General features: G+C 36.3%; 1 protein-coding gene across 1 annotated transcript in view; it reads left to right on the forward strand.

The window, feature by feature from the left end:
- Lrp1b (LDL receptor related protein 1B) overlaps positions 1-22,009 on the forward strand; it is a 1,950,158-nt gene that overhangs the window by 1,896,758 nt on the left and 31,391 nt on the right. The window contains exons 85-86 of the mRNA XM_051166335.1: positions 11,902-12,076; positions 18,201-18,305. Of these exons, the coding sequence (XP_051022292.1) occupies positions 11,902-12,076; positions 18,201-18,305 (280 nt within the window). The remainder of the gene's footprint in view (positions 1-11,901; positions 12,077-18,200; positions 18,306-22,009) is intronic.

Genomic DNA, 22,009 nt, shown 5'->3' on the forward strand with positions numbered 1-22,009 from the left:
CACAGTAACTCTCTTCCCAGCTGTTCAAACCTTTTGTTCTTCACTTATGACAACTATACTATCTGCTCAGTCTTCCTAAATTTTCTTTGTCCTGGGAACGTGGTACTTGCCTCCTGCCGTTTTCCGCTATATTGTCACTATTCATGTTGTTGACTTTTTGTGTCACTAGAAGAGATGGTCTTGGGCTCTGTCGTGATCTACCATGCTTGCTGGGGTAACAGTGCCTGAAACCTGGATGAGTGTGCACAGAGATAGTGCCTCTAACTTTTATTAATGTGCTCAGAGCTCGTCCATGGTTCATGTCTGAGTGTGCACAGGCCTGGTACCTCTAGCTTATATGAATATGCCAAGAGCTGGTTCCTGGAGCATCTGTGAGTGTGCACTCACAGCCAGTGCCCTCAACATTTCTGGGTGTGTATACAGCCGGTACTCTCAACATTTGTGGGTGTGTACAGAGCTGGTGCTGGAAGTATCTGTGACTATGTATGGAATGACACCAAAGCTAATATTCCTGTGTCTAGCTTTCAGGGCCCAGTTTTTTTCTGTACGCTGGTAAGTGTCACTTTAAGGCAGAGCAAGGTTTGGGAAAATTTTTCCATTCTAGCTCATTATGATTCACGTCCCACAGACATTAGATGTTAAAGTTTTTATTTTGAATGTAAAATATTCTTAACATTGAGCAAGATTTAAATTAATGGCTGTAAATATTTCTTTATTTTTAGCTAATCATAATAAAGAGTGGTGAGAGAAGGTTCAGATAATGGAACTGTAGTATTGGGCTTTTATATTAGTTTGTTTAAAAGATTCTCAGGGTTACAAAATTAGAGATGAAGATGAATAATATTCAATAGTAAGACTAAAATTATGGAAAATATTTTTGCTACAAATTTGTTAATTAATTAAGAACATAAAGGTAAGGAGAAAATATTTTTATATATATTTGCATGAAGTAATTTAATAGAACCATAGCTAACTATTTAAAAAAACACAGTAAGTCATATATAAGTTAAGCCACATACTTTATTTATTAAAACTGATTTGCCCAGCTGGTATATATTAAAAACACATAGTTGGATGAATGTATAGCCTAGTTGGCAGAGTGCTTGCCTAGCGTATGAAAGACATGTCTGTAATTTCATCACTCCTGGAGAAGCAGCAGGAGGAACAACAATTTAAGGTCATCCTTAAGCATATAGCCAATTCTAGGCCAATCTTGGCTATGACACCCTGTCTCAAGCCAGCAGAAATCACATACAGTATTATTATTGCCTACACATTGGAAATAAACACTGTTTTCTTATTAAACTTTCTTTCACATGTCCTCATTTCCACCACAGACAGAATTCTGCCTAAAAGTAGGCAAGATTAGATGCAAGCAGAGTTGATGGCCAATCTCTGCCAAGACATGGAAATATAAAGAGTTTTAAAAGACAACTCCTACATAAGTTTTTGATCAATAGTAAACCAAAGGAAATATCAGTTTTATGTTAAAATGAGGTAAATGCTACACTTTCAAATCATATATTAAAAGTCAGTAAACAGTCAGACTTAAAGTTATATCAGAGTGTTTAGAAGCTTACTAATATCTTTATAGATTTATAAGATATGACAGCATAACTGTTAGTTAACTATTGTGTCTGTGTGAGCATGTGTATATGTACATATGTATGTAGGTGTTCTTGGATGTGTGGTAGTTCACATGTATACAAGCTAGATGCAAACCTCAGGAGCCATCCCCTTTTCGTGCTTCCATCACCATCCATGCTTTCTTGGTGTTTTAGAGACAGTGTCTTCAACAGCCTGATTCTCACAGGGTAAGCACGTCTGGATGTCGGTTGTGTCCTAAAGACCGCTTGACTTTTCTTCTCCAGTGCTGACTTCACACTGTACACACTCACATGGGCTCTAGGGATCAAAGGCAGCATTTTACCAACCAAGTTCTCTTTCTGGCCTTTCAAACACATATTAACTCTCTTTCATATATTTTGCACATGTAATTTTACTAATATGCTTAAATAATTTTAAGAATCTGAATACAGATTCTTTTTTGATTGTTTCCCATTTTAATCTTTGATGGTTTCATATATAGTGAACTGTAGTCCTTTTCTCTTCATCCCCTCTGTCATCCACTGTAACCTTCTCAAAAAGTCCAATTGCTACTTTGTCATCCTCTTTTTGCATGTGATCCACTGGTTTGATTGGAGCTGCTTTCAGGAGGATAGCCAAGAGGTTGTTTAACAGAGCAATAGCAGATCATCAATGGCTGTGCCTTTGGAAAATTCAGGCCTCTGAGCGTGGACATTTTCTTCTCTGCTAGCTTCATCTGATATTTGCCAGACTGACCTCACTAGCTCTTCCCATGCTTCAACTATACTCATGGGAAAGGGCCGATCTTACAGTCTTCTGTCGTATTAACACCAGCACAGGTGTTAATGCAAGTTTCCAACATAAACAAGAATATGCTTGCAAGCCCCCATGTGCTAATTAAATGTAGACCTAGCCTCACTTGGATGAAGGGTGAATAATATCTGCCACAGAAATATAAAACAGGCCATTCATTCTTCAGAGACACCCATCCTTCGATGTCTCCACTGTTATTTAAAAGAAGCAACGATTCCAACCCATTCGGTGTTTGGAATTAAATAAACCATGTAGATTCACAAAGAATTATCTTCCAAAAGGATTGGATATTTGAAAATAACACAGGAAATAAATCCTGTGAGGCATGTACATAGATTAAACAAAAATATTTACTTTAGGCTTTTCTGGCAACAAACACATTGTTTCAACACAATCGCATGATTCATGTCATTCTTATAAGTGCATTACAGGTATGAGATCCTATAAATAAAATACCACTAGTGCAGTGGTTCTCAACCTGTGGTTCCTGATCCCACTGGTGGTTAAACAATGATCAGATGGGGGCATATGTTAGATATTCCACCTTACACCCTTCAGAATGGCCAAGATCAACAGCACAAGCAACAGCTCATGCTGCCTAGGTTGTGGAGCAAGGGAAACACTCCTACATTGCTGGTGGGAGTGAAAACTTACATAGTCACTTTGAAAACCAATATGGTGGTTTTTCAGAATTTTGTGAATAGATCTACCTCAAGAACCAGCTATATCATGTCTGGGCATATATCCAAAGGATGCTCCACCACACAATAAGGACACTTACTTGTTCAACTACGTGTATAGCAGCATTTAAAAAAATAACAGCCAAGAACTGAAACCAACTTAGACCTCCCTCAATTGAAGAATGGATAAAGAAAATGTGACACATTTTTACAATGGAGCATTACTATGCTCTTAAAAATAATGAGACTACAGAATTTGGTGGCACATGGGTCAAACTAGAAAAGACCATCCTGAGTGAGGTGACCTAGACCTAGAACGACAAACATGGTATGTGCTAACTTATAAGTGGGTATTTAGATCTGTGGCTACAATCCAAAGATCTAAAAAAAAAAGCTATATAACAAGGAAGGCTCAAGAAGGAAATCAGGAATATTACTGAGGCAGAGATAGAAGAGATGTATGGGGGATGGAGGGATGTTGGATTTTGTCACCAGCGTTTACAGTCTAATGAGATGTCAAGTAGCTTTGTTCCTTCAGTTAACTTATGAAGTGGATTGCATTTAGTGAGGTTTTTTTATGATGAAACTTCTCTGCATCTCTGGGATGAAGCCTACTTGATCATGGTGGATGATCTTTTTAAATGTGTTTTAGGATTTGGTGTACATTTAAGTGAATATTTTTACATTTATGTTCATGAGGTAAATTGGTCTTTCTTTGTTTAGTGTTTATGTAATTTGAGTATCATGGTAATTGTGTCCTCATAAAATGAATTAAGCAATGATCTTTCTATTTTGTGGAATAATTTGAGGAGTATTAGCATTAATCCTATTTGAAAGTCTTGTAGAAATCTGCCCTAAAACTGTCTGTCCCCTGGCTTTCTTTTTTTTTAAATGCTCATCTGATTCTGATTTAACTTTGTATGTCAGTATCTATTTAGAAAATTATCCATTTCTTTTAGATTTTGAAATATGGGGAGTACATGTTTTAAAATGGTGCTCTTATGATTCTCTGGATTCCTCAGTGTTTTTATGTTCTCCCCTTTTTAAATCTTATTCATGTAGATATCCTCTCCTTGTCCTTTAACTAACTTGGATAAGGCTTTTTCCTATCCTGCTGATTTTCTCAGGGGACCAACTCTTTAATTATTTATTCTGTTCTCTTATTCATTTCAGCTTGGTTATTTCTTGTCATCCACTCTTTTTTGGGTTGCTTACTTCTTTTTGCTCTAGTGCTTTCAGTGTATTGTTAATCTATCTATCTATCTATCTATCTATCTATCTATCTATCTATCTATCTAAATCAAACACTATTTTTAATAATGCTACTATATTTTATACTTACCAAACAAGATATATCTAAATTTTTTCATTCACTTATTCATTTAATAATGTTACAGTCTGATCACTGCCCATTCTTTCCTCTCATCCTAGCTGCACCCTCGCAACCCCTTCCTTCATTTCCTTCTCCCTTTCTAATCAGAGAAGAGGTCCCTTCCACCATGATCACCAACCTACCCCCAGTACATCAAGTCAGAGCAGGACTAAGAGCATCATTTCCCACTGAGACCAGACAAGGCAGCTCAGCTATGAGAAAGAGATCTAAGGGCAGGCAACAGAGCCCCTGCTCCAATTGTTATTGAACCCACATGAAAACCAGTGACACAACTACTGCATATGTGTAGGGGATTTAGGTCTGGCCAATGCACTTTGGTTGATAATTCAGTCTCTGTGAGCCTCCATGGGCCCAGGTTAGTTGACTCTGTAGATCTTCTTGAGGTGCCCTTGACCTCTCCAGGTGCTTCATTTTGTCCCTCTACTCATCCACAAGACACCCCTAGTTCTGCCTATTGTTTGGCTGTGAGTTTTTGCATCTGTGTCCATCAACTGCTTGATGAAGCCTCTCAGGAGGCAATTATGCTAGGCTCCTGTCGGAAAGCATAGCAGAAACCTAGGCCCTCTACAAAGATGTAGCCAAAGAGGAACCTTATGCTTCATGTGGGTCCTCTAGTAGGGGAGTAGGAGATGCCTCTGACAGGAACTCTATTTCCAGCTCTTTGATAACTTCTCCTGGTGGGACTGCCTTGCCAGGCCACAGAGGAAGAGCACAAAATCAGTCCTAGTATGAGTTTGATGATCTGGGGTGGATGGGAAGAGGGGACTCCCTTCTTCTGAGGAATAGGGAGGGTAAGGATGAGAGGAAGCGATGGTGATACTTGGAGAAGAGGAAGGATTTGTCTACGACGAGGATGTAAAGTGAATGAAAAAACAAGAAATTGAAAATTAGTGTCAGTGGTTTACTCTCTCCCATGGGGTATGTCCTAAGTTTGGCCAGTCATCGGTTGGCCATTCTTTCAAACTCTGTTCTATCTTTATCCATATACTTCTTGTATGCACAATAAACTTTAGGTTAAAGATTTTAAATTAATTTTTATTTTTTTACATATACATTTATATTATTAAACATATATACAATAAACTACCTACAACAAGAAGAAGCATGACACAATCAGGGATTATATAAGTGTTACATTCTAGTGTTTTGGCTATATGTATTTGACAGCTTTGAAGAAAACATATTTCTGATCTTGGTGCATCTAAAATTCTGAATGTAAATCAGTATCTATCATATCTCATCATTATGAACTTATATCATCTATCTAGACCTAAAACATCTTATCCCTTAAATAACTAAGCTTCATTGTAAAACTATCTGGTCATCAACCCAATCAGAGACTTGAGAATGAACAGAGTTGATTACCTGAGTATACTGGGAGTATAGGATAGTAGCTTTCCAAATGAGAAGATGACAGAGACAGTTTGCTATCTGAATGGTCACCCAAAACTCTCCATAATGTTAGTGCATCATCTTCAGCCTTCTGGCCCAATATATCTGACAGACATATTTTGAGGCAGGAACTATTGAGGACTTGCTTACCCTGTCTTGGCAGATTTTAGACATGGATTCTGCCTGCATCCACGTTTGCCCTATTTTAAACAGAATTCTGTCTGTAGTAGAAATGAGAACATTTTCCCCAGTGGCTTGCTTACCACATTTGAAGCCATCTCCAGAAGGATGCTCTTTGATGCTCATCATCCTCTTTGAGGCAGGCTGGGTGTTGCCAGGACTTAACCTGTCTCATTTTCTTTGAATCTTTAAAAGAATAAAAACATTGTAATATGCTATATTCTGTATATCTCTTTTACCTATGTGTTCAAGAATATTCCCCACTGCCCTCTGTTTCTTCTAATAGATTTAGGTTATTCATTTTATGTTGGGGTTGTTGATCCATTTAAAATTGAGGTTTTTTTTCAGGGTAATTGATATGGATAGATTTGCTTTCTTCTACATGCAGACATTCAGTTAGACCAGCACCATTTGTTGAAGATGATTTCTTTTTTTCCAATGTATGCTTATGCCTTCTTTGTCAAAAATTAGATGTTTGTAGGTGTGTGGGTTTATTTCTCATTCTTCAATTCATTGAACAACCTGTCTGTTTTTATTTCAAAACTATGCAGCTTTTATTACTATTGCTCTGTGGAATAGCTTGAAATCAAAGATGGTGATACCTCCAGAAGTTCTTTAATTGTCAAGGATTATTTTAGTTATACTGGGTTTTCTTTTTCTTTCTTTTTATATATTAAGTTAATTGGTATTTCAAGGTATGTAAAGAATTGTTTTGGAATTTTGATGGGCATTGCATTGAATCTGTAGGTAGCTTTTGGCAATATGGCCACTTTTACTATGTTAATCCAAGTGATCCATGAAAGTGGGAGATCTTCTCATCTCCTGGCCTTGTCTTCAATTTTTTTTAACCAAAGACTTGATGATCTTGTCTTACAGGTCTTTCACTTGATTGGTTAGAGTTACACCACTGTATTTTATATTAATTATGGTTACTGTGAATGATGTTGTTTCCCTAACTTTTTCTAGCCTATTTATTGAATATATAAAGGAGGTCTAGTGATTGTTTTTAGTTAATTTTGTATCCAGCCACTTTTGTGAAGCTGTTTATCAGCAGTAGGAGTTCTCTGGTAGAATTCTGGTGGTCACTTATATATGTGAACAGCCTATACTTTGAATTCTTCTTTTCCAATTTGTATCCCCTTTATTTGTCTTATTAATCTAGCTAGAATTGAAAGTACAACATTGAATAAATACAGAGAGAGTAGAAGGCTTGTTTTTAAGTTTTTCTCCATGTTGGCTATTGGCTTGCTGTATATTGCCTTTATTGTGTTTAGGGATATGCCTTGTAACCCTGACCTCTCTAAAACTTCTAACATTAAGGGATATTAAATTTTTTCAAAGGCTTTTCACCTGATACATTTTTGTATATTGAACCATCCCTGCATCCTTGGTATATTGTGTTTTTGATGTGTTCTTGAGTTCAATTTATGAGAATTTTATCTGTATTTTACATCAATTTTTATATGGGATATTGGTCTAATATTCTCTTTCTTTGTTGAATCTATGTGTGCTTTAGCTACCAGGCTGGCTGACTATGGCCTCATAGAATGAGTTTAACAATGTTACTTTTGCTTCTATGTTTTTGAACAGTTTGAGAAGTATTGCTATTAGCTCTTAGCTCTTTCTTAAAATTTTGGTAGAATTCTGTGCTATAACTATCTGGCCCTGTGCTTTTCTTTTTTTTTTCTTTTCTTTCTTTCTTTCTTTCTTTCTTTCTTTCTTTCTTTCTTTATTAAGAGAGTTTTAATTATTGCTTCTATTCCATAGAGGTTATATATTTATTTAAATTGTGTGTCTGATCTTGATTTAACTTGGGTAAGAAGTATCTATCAAGAAAATCAACCAGTTCATTCAGATTTTCCAATTATGTGGAGCAGATCGATTCATCTTACTTCCAATTCACTCTTTCTGCTTCATATTCCTGTTGGCATGCCTGCTACTTTTCTCTGATCCATCATAATGGACACAAACTTCTGGAACCATAAGCCAAAGTAAACTATCTTTTCTTCAAGTTGCCTTTAACTATGGTGTATCACAATGTAGAGAAGAGGTTAAATACTGTATATAAAACTTAAAGGACCAGTCTGATGGGAGCCTGAAGAGAGAGATACTGAAAGCAAATTGAGGAGTTTCACAAGGGAACAAGTTTAGTAACTAGGAAGGACACTTTTCTTGTGTGATTTATGGTAAAGAAATCTGACTGCCTTCTGATCTTGTCCTAAGAACTTATCCTAGGCAAACTTAAAGTAATGGATTTATTTTTTGGCAGGGGAAAATTTTAAGCCAATAGAATTCTAAATCTATGGTGTGGATGTTACTGATAATTTATACAGGTATAAAATGAAAAGAGCAGTTGGGAAGAAAGAAATACAAAATGCACAGTTTGGAAAGAGAAAAAGCACCAGGAAGATTGACAGTACGTCCACAGTATATGCCAAATTAGAGACTATAATTTTTTGGGAGATTATCACTATTGAGGTGATAGGAGTTGCTGTTCCTTTAAGATTCTCAAAGTGCCAGATCCAACCCATGTCACCTGGGTTCTGAAAGGGACCTTTATGAGTTTACTTCTAAAAAACAAACAAAACAAAACAAAAACAAACAAACAACAACTGACTTATCCTATTTGATTTGAGAGAGGTATTTTCCAGCCTAAGAAGAGAGTCAAACTTAACAGTTTCAGTCACATGTTGCTGGACTTAGAAGTGTGAAAGACATAAGTGTGGACATGTAATGGATTCCGTATTCCATGGTTTCAGAAAAGCCACTGAGGCAAGGCATCTTGTGGCAAAAGAGTTTCTGCTTGAAGATTTAAAAGGGAATTCGGTGTTGCAGTGAAGACTACAAGATGCTGGAGACAACAGTGTCGTGGGATTTCTGCTGTGGAAGGCTGCATTTATAGAGCAGAATCATGTGCTTGTAGATAGCAAAGCTGGATGGAGGAATGAAAGTATCTAAGCCCTTTGACACTGGAAACTAATCATGCTATGAAACCAATCATCTGCACAGTATGATATATATATGACAAGCTTGGACAAAGAAATATCCCATTAAAGGGTAGAACATTACATTTAAGGTATAAAAATTTGGGCCATTAAAATTCAGCAATGGAAAAAGCAAAAACAAAAAACAAATCATTAGCCTAGTTGGCAAAGTGAACTAAATCTCCCTAAGAGCCAATTGCAGCTTTCTTGCTTTTAGGCTAAGAACAGTTTTTAGTGGATTATAATTTATACATAAAATCTGAAAACCACAAGAATACAATTTAATGAATTTTCATCTTGTACATACACGTTTCCTGTAGGTCCTTGACTAACCCTTAAAATTATGTTTATATCTTTATTAATTTTATCCCTCACTTTCCAAATTCTGTTTAATCACTGAATATCACGGGAATGATTGGCGTCTTATTCTACACTGGTAAGTTGAAAGAGTCAGTGGCAGGAGTAGTCGCTGGAATTCATAACATCTAAGTCCTATGTGTGGCTGTGATGATGTATACACCACAGCAGTCTGTATCCTAATAGGACGTTCTTGCAAAGATGCCTAGAAGACTGCAGAAATTATGCCAGCAAAGGGAACTAACATATTTATGTTTACTGCTAACCAAGTTTTCTGTGCGGTAACTGCTAACCAGAATTTCGGTCGCTATGTTCGTAAAAACTGTCTGATGGCAGTGTTCAGGAATTCTTCACTGACTGGAGATTATGGCAGGTAGTTATAATAGACTTTGATATGATTCCCACCCCCACCATAAAGCACAAATAGACCAAGTGCTGTATGCAATGCATTGCCACAAACTACACCACAGCATGTAGTTGCCAGGATTCATTTAGTGTTTGGAGCTCCAAGCCTCTAACAATTTAAAACTGCTACTCTTTTACATTTAGCCCATCACATATTGATGGGCTTAAATAATGAATCTGAGTGAGAATATTAAGCATACTACAACAGCAAGAGTAAGTAGACTTAAAACAAACTTTCATTAATATGAAATAAGGCTGTCAATAGTTTACTTTCTGCATAATTTAAAAAAGGACTAGGCAAAAATATAAACATGAAAATTACAAATGATATTTTAATTTTCCTTACTCATCATCATTGTCATTTAGTGGGTTACAGTTTTTAAGTTATGATTTATCTTTTAATCTCCTTTAACATTCCTTAACAGTTAAATAACTTAAAGAAAATTACTGTCCCTAAATACAAACCCTGGAGCAAAATTTAATTTATTATTTAGCCTTCTTTGTACCAGGAATTTGAATATTTTAAATTTGGAAAATTGCATTACACTCATATATGAACATATATAGAGCTGTCTTCTTTTCAAGTCACTGAAGCATAATAATTCCAAACATATATTAATAGTTTAATGTTGAAGTATCCCTTTGTTAAACTGTAGACATAAGAGGGAATACGGGAGAATAGAAATATACCTGTACTGTTTGGTAAAAATGAACCTTTGAAACAGAAGCTTAGGTTAGAGGGGAAGGTTTCACCCTGGTGGTTGGGTTATTTAGTCCTCACGTAGGAGAGCTGAGGAAGATGAGATTACTCTATCACTTTCTACCCATGAAGCATCTGCCAAATTCCAACTCAGCTTTCCTTTGGTTTTCTGTCTTCTCACTAAACATTCTATCACTTTAAGAATATACCGAGAAGTGAAGGGCAAGAGTGACTGGCATCTAAGAAAAATCTCAAGCATTACGACTCATGGACTTGCACTGCTTATTAGAAGTACAGCTAAGGAATCTCAAGGTTTGTAAGTCAGAAAAAAAAAAAAAAAAAAAAAAGATTGTATCCACTAACATCGCATCCGTATAACACGTATCTTCCTAGCAGGATATGAAGTTTGGCTTAGAAACAGAGATGAGAAGCAAAATCAAGGTATTATCAGAGAAGTCTCTTTTGTACATTATAAAAGCTGATTTTAAATTTTATTTTTACATATTGTGTGACCATTTTAATATTAAGCAAAATAGCATCATTTACAGGCCTTAAAAAATATCTTGAAGCATTATTTATTTATTTATTTATTGGTTGTTTATGGATCATTTTATTTTATTTTTTTAATTTTTTTATTAATTTATTCTTGTTACCTCTCAATGTTTATCCCTTCCCTTGTATCCTCCCATTCTCCCCCCGCCCCATTTTCCCAATATTCCCCTCCCCTATGACTGTTCCTGAGGGGGATTACCTCCCCCTGTATATGCTCATAGGGTATCAAGTCCCTTCTTGGCAACCTGCTGTCCTTCCTCTGAGTGCCACCAGATCTCCCCCTCCAGGGGACATGGTCAAATGTTAGGCACCAGAGTACGTGAGAAAGTCATATCCCACTCTTCACTCAACTGTGGAGAATGTTCTGACCATTGGCTAGATCTGGGTAGGGGTTTAAAGTTTACCGCCTGTATTGTCCTTGGCTGGTGCCTTAGTTTGAGCAGGACCCATGGGCCCAAATCTGCCTATCATAATGTTCTACTTGTAGGTTTCTAGGACCCTCTGGATCCTTCTACTTTGCTATTCTCCCATGCTTCTCTCATTTAGAGTCCCAATAGGATGTCCTCCCCTCTGTTCCAGTTTCCTGGTAAGTGAAGGCTTTCATGGGACATGCTCCTTGGGCTAGTATGCAGATATAAGTGAGTATATACCATTTGAGTCTTTCTGCTTCTGGGTTAACTCACTCATTATGATCATTTCTAGCTCAATCCATTTATCCACAAATTTCAGGAATTCCTTGTTTTTAATAGCTGAGTAGTATTCCATAGTGTATATGTACCACAGTTTCTTTATCCATTCTTCTACTGATGGACACTTATTGAAGCATTATTTAAATATTTGATTGTTCCTTCTTCCTAGATGTGTGTCACCACTATTGTGTGAATTCAGAATCATGTACCATTGGAAATGATGGAAGTGTTGAATGTGTCTGCCCAACACGCTATGAAGGACCAAAATGTGAGATTGACAAATGTATACGGTGCCATGGGGGCCACTGTATTATAAATAAAGAAAATGAAGATATAATTTGCAAGTAAGTAGACATCTGACTTGATTTACAAAGCATCTGAATCCCAAAGACAAATGGTTCAGAAAGAAACCATGAAGTTTATATAATTTTTATTCTAAAATTCTACCTGTCCAATAGTTTGTTTTTTAAGGTGAGAGATGAAGGTCAGTAAGCTCACTCTTCAACACCTATGCCTGCTCTGAAATACATGAACATCAATGATATTGTTAGATTATTTCAGGTATAAAATATACCCACGAAGTAAGCAATAGCAGAAATATATTCAGAAACCTATATGTAGAACTAAGAATAGGACCATGTTTGGCTATCAAGGGTTTAATTCACAGAAACAGAAGAGAAGGAAGAGGAGAAGGAGGAAGAACAGGAGAAGGATAAAGAGGAAGAGTAAGAGAAAGTGGTGGTTGTGGGAGACATGGATCAGACAAAAGCAAAAGGAAAAGGTGATAACTGGTGCCTAGAGAATCTGAATGTAATGCCTGACAGGTCCAAGATTATCTGGGTATGCAAAGGCCGGTGATATGGCATAACACATAGGCCTAGGGCCATATGTATTTTTACATTTTTATTTATTTTAGGTTTTATTCGGTTTTAGATTTTTACTGAGTCATTCTATTTTGACATTCAAAAGACTGAAGACATAGTAGCTCACATAAGGAAGTGCTTCATTCAGCAGATAGGAGGAACACATGAAATTGTAAGACAAGTCAGATCATATGAGTTCCGTCCCAACATCCATGTGTGAGAAGGAGACAACCAACACCCAAACATTGTTTTCTGAACTCCATACTCAGACCCTCTTGGGTGCTTAGAAGACAGATTTAAGCATGTGGAATGTTGAACATAGTTTTTTAGTTATTTCTAACTAAGAGTCACAATGAATAGATTGAAATTTTTTGGTTCTTTTTTTTTTTTCTGATTAACTGTCTTTTCTTTAGATATTATAATTTTAATTGATTAGCTTTAGTTGATCTTTTCTTTGAGAGGAGCAACATACATCTCCAATGGACATACGCTCTAAGATTTTTCTTTTCCTACATTGACTTTGACAATACCTACCTAAAACAAGTACATGAATTATGAGTTCTGGGAAGCAGATATGCCCTAGTTCTGCTTTTGTTGCTTTTTGAAATTTGTGTATAAGAATAAGTAAATGAGGGCAGAACCAAGGAGCGAAGGCCAGTGCTATTCAGTTTGTATCATGAAGCAAGTTCTCCTCATGAGGTGAAAAGTCAGTCTTCATGCCAAAGTACTTTGAATAACCCTTTAGAAGAAACATCCATAGAGGACTGGATTCTGTCACCTACTTTTCTTAGGAGTGTAATGAATGAGAGAAGAAGAGAGAACAGTGTGCTATAAAGCATCCCTGCCACTGAGAGCTTTAGGAGTTGTCAGATGAGTTATGGCACTCTGGCAAAAAAAAAAAAAAAAAAAAAAAGTACAATAAAATTTTATTACAGGCAATGTTGACAAGTTATATTTATTTACTTATTTTTATTCATTCTCACTTTAGAATTTACTGTAAATGTGCTTTGTATTATCTTTATGAATGCCATGCACTAAACCTAGCAATCTGGATAATTTGAAAATATGCTATTTTTAAGTAATTTAAAATGTGACTGATATTTCTTTAATAAGTACAGAAAGTTAAAATAAATGTTCACATGTATCTCCTAAGTCTCATGTTCATAAAAAATTCAATAATTTTTTATTATGAGAGAACTTTACTTTGTGGATTGACCTGGAGGTTTTTTGTTTTTGTTTTAAATAAAATAAGATATAATAAAGTAAAACATGGACCATCACATTTATCTTGAGCAATGCAAACCAACAGGAGGAAAAGAGCCCCGAGAGAAGTCACAAGCAAAGACTCATTTGTTCATACACTCAGAAACCCCATAAGAGTACTAAACTGAAAGCTATAATGTAAATACTGTAGACCTTGGTTCAGACTCACGCAAGTCCTGTGCTTGTTGCATTTGTCTCTATGGGTTCATATGAGCCTTGCTCACTTGATTTAGAGGGCCTTGTTCTTCTGGTATCCTCTACACCTTCTGGATCTTACAATATTTCTATTCCATTCTTCCACAGGGTTCTCTGAGCTCTGAGGGGAGAAGTTTGATGAAGATATCTCACTTAGAGCTGGGTGTTCCAAGCTCTCACTGTTTACATAATATCTGGCTATGGTGTCTCTTTATTTGCCCCCATGTGCTGTAGGAGGAAGACAGGCACTGTTCCATGAGTAAAGCAGAATATGATGAGGAGTCATCTTTTGTCATTAATTTTTAATTTATTTTTTACATTATTTATTTATTTAGAGACATGATTTCTCTGTGTAGCATTGGCTGTGTGGAAACTGCTCTGAATAACAGGCTAGCATTGAATTTAGAGATAACCCTGCCTCTGCCTCCAAAGCCACTAATACCCAGATTACTTTTTAAATGTTACTTACTTACTTACTTACTTACTTACTCATTCATTTGATCAGTAGTAGTTTGTTTTAACCTAGGTCTCTGGGCTAGTCTTCAGTTCTTTGTCACTTAAGAAGTAAAGGCTCGAATAGCATCTCATGGCATGACCCTTAGGTCAAATTAGACATTGCTTGGTTACTACCACAAGCTTTGAGCCACAGTTGTCATAGTATATTTTGCAGGCAGGACAACTTGTGTATGAAAAGTTTTGTGGCTTGGTCAGTGTTTCAGTTACCTTTTGGTTGTCTGCAGTATACCTTCCTATAAAAAAAAAAAAATAAGCCACCAGCTCAACATCTTCATGTTTGATAAGATGTGTGGGTATTATCTTCAGTAATGGGGCCTTGATGTCAATTTCTGTAGAGCAACCCATAGCCTTTGCAACAGCCTGCATCCTTTGAGGATTTTCATGGGACCGTTTTGGACAACAACTCAATTACTTATACCCTAGTTGGAGTTCTGGGAGCTTTGTTTGGTGATAAGAGATGGCCCTGTCTCCCTCATTATTTAGAAAATTCATTAAGATCACTTTCATATATTTTTTAGTACACTGCACTGAGTTGCACTCCTCATGTCCTCTGATCCTTCTCACAACAGACTACAAAATAGTTTTGATGAGTCTTTCCACTTACACCAAGAATTGAGGCTATAAACTGAGTTACCTGCCCAGTTTTTCCAGAGAGAACATATATACAACCACCCACCTTGCTCCCATCATATAAAAAGCTTATGGAAGGAAGAGAGGAACAATTGTAGGAGTCCTTCCCTATATTACCCATAAAAGGGGGAAAAATAAACTTTTGCAAGCATGTACATAACTGGAAGAAGCTATTGCCACCTATGTTGGAATTCTATATTCAAATGATTTTTCCAGAAATGTATATGAAGGAATAAGTGAAAATTGGTAACAATCAATGCCCAGTCTAACTATATAAATAGATGTCTGGTAGTAATTTTTTATCAGATGGGCTATATGACACTTGATCACAGAAATGTGAATGCCTTTGGTATTCTAAAACCTGCTATTTGATTTCTGATAACTTTCACCTTAGAATTACAATGAAACATGAGTTGATGTCAGAACTTGTTTTGTAGGTGAAAAATAAAATCTAAATCAAAATTACAAAAGAATAAAAATTATTTTTTTCATATTAGTATAAAAATTCAAATAAACATGTACAGTTGAAATTCTGATATATAGCCTATCAACTGTATACAGACTCCATTATTAAAATGAACATTAATACATATTATCACTACATATTGTCTTTCTATTGGAGACTTGAATAAATATTATTGAAGATAAATTTGTACCTTATGTTGAACAGCATGGAGAATATGCCTTTGATATAAATTTTCCTAAGAATTCTTTGTATTTACTAGGTAACTTGTAAATAACATTTTGGAAGTTATTAAACTATAGTCCATGAATTTGTTTGCATTATTTGTGCTTATATATAAGATAACATATAGTAAAAACACAACTTGTTCTTCATAAGGCATTAAGTTGTATTTATTTCACATATGAAAATATTTGTAAACTTCTATCTTCAAATTCAAATAAAACATTAATGGGAAAAACATAAAAGTTTTTATAGCTGTTGAAACCAGGAATTTAAAAAATTAATTTGCATTGTTTACTCTTTTAAATAATATTTTAATAAGTATTTATCATTTCATGTAAAAATTATTCAATGTATAGTGAGCTAACTTTCCTTGTAGGAACCTATAATATTTTCTGTCTTGATTTTCAATAAAGATGGACAAGAAGAAAAACAAGTGCCCTTAACACTTAACATTTTAGAAAACAGCATTTGTTGACTATGTGTTTGGCTCACTTTGCATGTGTATTATAGAGACAATGTCCATATCAGCTGTATAGTATGTAATGTTCTCTATTATGTGAGAAATGTGAGACCACCTTCATCTATCCCATGATGGTATCTGAGTTTATACAGCCCCATTTTACAACGTACACAGATAATCCACCACCTGTATTGATATTTAAAAGAGAAGCTATTTTGAAATATTGGCTCTTTAGAACAGTCTTCAAATTCTAACACTGACCAAAATCATATATAGATAGTGCAATTCCAGCAGCCATACAACCTACAGGAAGGAACACAGGTGGGTATACACATAATAAAGCAACTGTGAACACCAGGGCTGCTACCCTATCATTTTCAGCCATCTTAATGTCATTAGGAAACACTCTAAAAGGGACGTTCTGTAATAGCTTTTACATTAAGGAATATAAAATGACTAATTAATGATACTGCATCCTGACTTTATTTATCAAGGTAATGTCTAGAGTTTGGAAGGGGCGTTCTGCAAAAGTCATTCCTCATGGGAAGTTAAGAGTGGTCGCTTGTACTGCAAGCTGCCTTCATTATCATGGTCACGTCTGAACTTATGAAACAACTGATTTTGTTACTAGTTGATGACAAACACCAACACAGAATTACAGTCAGCTTTAAGATAGCATGTATACAGATTTCTCACAGCTCTTCATGGAAGGCATCAGATTGTCTCACCAGAATATAGTGAACGTAGATATACTTTTTCTCCATTTCCGCAGGGTTATTCCATGAAATACAGCTGTTTGTTTAAAACATAAAACGGTATTTTTAAATCCATTCTCCCTGAAGCCTATAGTGTTTATTCTCATCCCAGACTGTAATTAGCCTCTGAGGTGTGATTCTCAATACACATTGGTCCCATATTACTTCTGTGCTATTAGATTTTCACTGATTAGCTCCATTTTGACAATAAAAATGTATCTGTAAGTTCTGCACTTAACAACTTAACATAGGAGGACTTAACATGAAATTCTAGGTCAGTCTGGCCTACAGAGTAACACCCTGACTAAAAAGAAAACAACATTTGGCACTGAGTTTAATTAATATGTATTTAACATTTGTCCTAACTTAATTATTTCCAATTACTTTTACTTGTATGCATGTATGTACAGGTGTGAGATATAATCATACCAAAGGATTCAAATGGAGGCCAAAGGACCATTTTTGGGTTGGGAGGTGTTGGTCATCTGCTTGGGTCATCACCATTCCTTTATCTTCTGAATCATCTTTCCAAACCTAAGACCATAGGGCCACATGACATTTCCAAACTCTGCAGAAGTAGAGCCAAGGCTATCCCTGAGTATCACTGCACACATCAACATAAATCACATACAACTATAGAAATATTTATCTTCATAATATGAATATGGATACATAGGTAAAACAATTGTAATCCTAACATTTCTCACTAGCAAATAGTACAGTGAGAACAGAGTGTTGTGGTACTTCTGTAGTGTGGCTTATAACTCCCACTGCTGTTACCAAGTTCTAGTTAGCTGAAAAGGAAAGCCATAATATCCTCCTAACATATAAGGGACAATGGCCTTCTCTAAACATTCATCTAGCTGCTTTTTTATCAAGCTAAGGGGTTGAAAAGCATCAGAGTGCCTAAATAACCTGTTATTGTTTTAATAAATAAGAGTTTGCCTCTAGTAATCTGACTTCCAGAAATCCTTAGGTTTAGGCAGATAGTAGAGTATTCTCAGATGATACACATTCTAGTTTGCAAGTACTCCCTGTCAGCCTTCAACAGCAATAGTTGAGGTAACACTGTTTCTGTTTCTTCCTACTTTGTTGCAGCTGCACGAATGGGAAGCTTGCCTCTAGCTGTCAGTTATGTGACGGATACTGTTACAATGGTGGCACGTGCCAACTGGACCCCGAGACTAGTGTACCTGTGTGCATGTGAGTATCTACTAATGTGGGTAATTTAAGACAGGACAGCATGTAGGTAGAATCTCTATCCTAATGTTTTCCTTCCTTGGGGCAATACCTTTAAAGTGAGTGTGTCATGCCCATCTCTGGTCAGTTGTCCCTCATTGGCTCATGTGCTACATAATTCCTTTCTAATCTCAGCTTGTTACTGATCCTATGAGGAATACATCATGCAGGACTTTAGCGTCACATCATTTCAAACATTCACACTTCTACCAACTTAGAAATGCTGGGGAAACTGCTGTGGTTTTTACTGACCTTATTAAGCTTTGTTAAACATACAGATCGTGCGTGTGTGTGTGTGTGTGTGTGTGTGTGTGTGTGTGTGTGTGTGTGTCTGTGTGTGTGTGTGTCTGTGTGTGTGTGTGTGTGTGTGTGTGTGTGTGTGTGTGTGTGTGTGTGTGTGTGTGTGTGTGTGTGTGTCTGTGTGTGTGTGTGTGTGTGTGTGTGTGTGTGAATTCCTCAGTACTTGGAACTATTCTTTTCAAAAAAAACCTGGACAATGTTTTCAAATATAAAATAATTTGATGTCTTTAGCAGGTTTATAGTACGGCATGATATAAACCAATTAAGCTCTTGGTGCTTTTAGAGTACAATATGTGCAGCTGGGTTGCTAAACACCCAGAGAAAGAAGAGATTCTCGGTGTTCCTAGAAAATCTGGAATTTAACATTGTCCTCTTCTTATCTTGCTGATTTTCTACAGCAGACCACCTAAAGCCATTTCACTGATATGTTTAATATGTTGGGGTTTGTTTTAACTGTATAAGGGGATGAGGCCCAAAAACCAGTCCTATCAGCATCCAGTTAGACAACTTGTTACAGGAACATGTGATCAGTGTTTATGTGAGTGAGGCAAGCATTCCCAGGAAGATTTTTATTTTATGTTAATATTGATGTATAACATAAATAAGCATATATGGCAAAAAGTCAGACGCTTTATTCAGTTGTATTTTACTAAAATTCTGCAGATGCTCTGTGGGGTTTAAAAGTCAGCGCTGTGACCAGAAAGAGAACCCTTGTGATCACTACTGTCAGAATGAGGGGATTTGCACTTTAACTGCGTTTAATGAGCCGAGATGCAAGTAGGTTTAACCTTCCACTTACTGCTGCGCTTCCTGTGACATCATTTTCAGGCCACAGTTCATTGGTTTAAATCATGAACATTCACATGCATTTCACAGTGTATACTTAATATTGGGGCTCATCTCTGTCACATGTAATTAACCTATGCTTTGCTCACCAATAACTGTGTACACTGCAGACTGCTAGAGTGTGTAGAAATACAGCACGGGATGAAAAAGCTACTCATACTGGTTCATAGAAACCCATTTACTAGAACAGTCGACTTTAATCCAAGAAGAACAGTAGAAAATGGTTTAAAGTCTTTAAATATTATATTTGGAAGTGTGATTTTTTTTTTAGGTTGACTTTTCTATTTCAAAAACTGATAGGATAATATAATATTTGTTTTCTAAATTTACATTGTAAACTGTATGACTTACTAACAAAAGATATAGATGCATGTCAAAACATTTCAAAAAAGTTAATTTATTTATAGTTTACATCATTCTTCATTCATTCAGTTTATGGTGTCTTGGGTATCCATGGAAAGTAAATTCCTATTTTCTCATTCCAGGGTCACCTTTGGACTTATCACAGTAGATGTTATTTTTGCCACGTGTACTTGAGTTTTAGGGATGGCTCGTATCTGGCGTCTTTCTTAATACACAGTGTTAAAATCAGCAGCTTTGATTGGCACCTTGATACACCCTTACTGGCGGTGGCGTCAGCCTGCCTAATAAAACTGTAAAGCCCAGTCATGTTAAAATTCCAGCATTTCATTCCAGCTATTTTGTTATAATGAGCCACGAGAGCTGCAAGGCAGAAGCTTGAAAAGAATAAACCTAGCTTTGATAAAGGTAGTCCATTTTAAACCAAAGAGGGATGTTCTGGAGATCAAGGACCCTACAATAGAAGATTTGGGGCTACTACAGGGAGATGATGCTTGCTCCTGGAGGTGCACGTGGAGGGAAGAAGAGGCAAAACAGTGACTCATCAGAGTGACCGAGTTCAAAGTGCTCCTTGGCTAAAATATAATGAAAGACTTATTTTGGGTCATTTTTATCATCCCTGTAATCTCTGCCTTGGTTTATTCTGTCAGTGTTCCACTACTGCTGGGCAAAAGTCTGAACACCCTAGGAGCTCTGGTTTGCCTCCTCATCCTAAACACAAACCCAGATGACTTTCTGTGGAAGGATTCCCTGTGACACTAGAATAAGAAATTCAAGTGGCTGTAGCATCCCATAGTACTATTTAATTTTAAGCAGATAGCACCAGGGACCAATAATCAGAGTAGCTGGTAAACTCAGCTGGAAAACCTGGTAACTATGGGAGTTCAGGGACTGTCCTTTATTTTTATATAGTCATATCTCTGTGTCTATTTGTGCTTACGGAATTTGTGATTGTAGTTGGATTTTTCTATCCTTTTATTTATTTCTGTCCTATTTCTTTAGTAAGCAGAAGAAATAATTATAGTTAATATGATGCACACCTAAAACTGTTAAGTCATAAAGGAAGTATAGAAAAATAGTATTTCCATTTGCCCAATAACTCATTAAACAAATATAAATACCAATGAGTAAAACATTTGTCAATTTAGATACCTTAGTAGCTGTCAAACCTGACTCAGAAGTATTCTCTGTAATCTCCATAGTTTATGTCCACTCTTGTGCTATTGTCTAGCCACCATCCCCTGTTCAGGATGACATGCTGTGGTCATTCAAGTCTGACCATTTGTGCCCTATTATGACTCTCTATGCTTTATTGCTTCATATGTACTTTAACCAGCAAAATATATAATGGTGAAGAACTTAAAATTAATATTGACTAGAGGATTGGCTTTTAAGAAAAAGCGATTTATTAATTATTAACAAGTACAAAATACGATGACTAAAGTTCCATTTGAAAACAGCTGAATAAGGATTTATTCACAATTCCAAGTGAGTGAATCAAAGGCCTTTTAGGTATTAGTAATATTTTGAAACAAAAATTATAGGAGTTTTAGAAGTGACGAGTAACTGAAATTTGAGGAAAAAGTAGCATGTTCAAAGTAGAATTGATGTGAAAGGGACAGTACAGGTTATTGAGGGCAAGGTACCACTGGGCAGGGATGCTGCGAACACTCTATGAGGGGTGTTTGCTGCTGTTAAGATGAATTGTGAAGAAATACAAATGGAAAAAGTTTATCCGGGAGTAGTTTCTTGTACTATGAAGTAGTTTCAGTTCCAGAAGGATGTGTAGTATGTGTGTCTCCCTGTACTGGACAAGGCATCTGTTGAAAGAGGTGTTTGAAGCCCCTAGACAGACAGAATCCACAAAAGGCTGGGAACTTTAGGATGAAACAGTAACGAGCAGCAGAGATTTCCTCCTAGTTGTTTAGTTAGGAGTTCAATGAAGAAAAAAAAAAAAACCCATAAGAATAGAAAAACATATTTTTACAATGAGACACACCCATTAAGAATGTTGTTCTTTTCTGAACCACTTCTGGGTGAAGCCTCTCAGAGGACAACTCTTATAGTCAGAGCAGAGTTTCTTTAATAATGTCTAGGGTTGGCTCTTTTCCATGGGGTGGGTCTTGAGTTGGGCCAGGCTTTGGTTGGGAATTCCCTCAATC

This window comes from Acomys russatus, chromosome 24 (genome assembly GCF_903995435.1).
Source record: "Acomys russatus chromosome 24, mAcoRus1.1, whole genome shotgun sequence".
In the NCBI taxonomy this organism is placed as follows: Eukaryota; Metazoa; Chordata; class Mammalia; order Rodentia; family Muridae; genus Acomys; species Acomys russatus.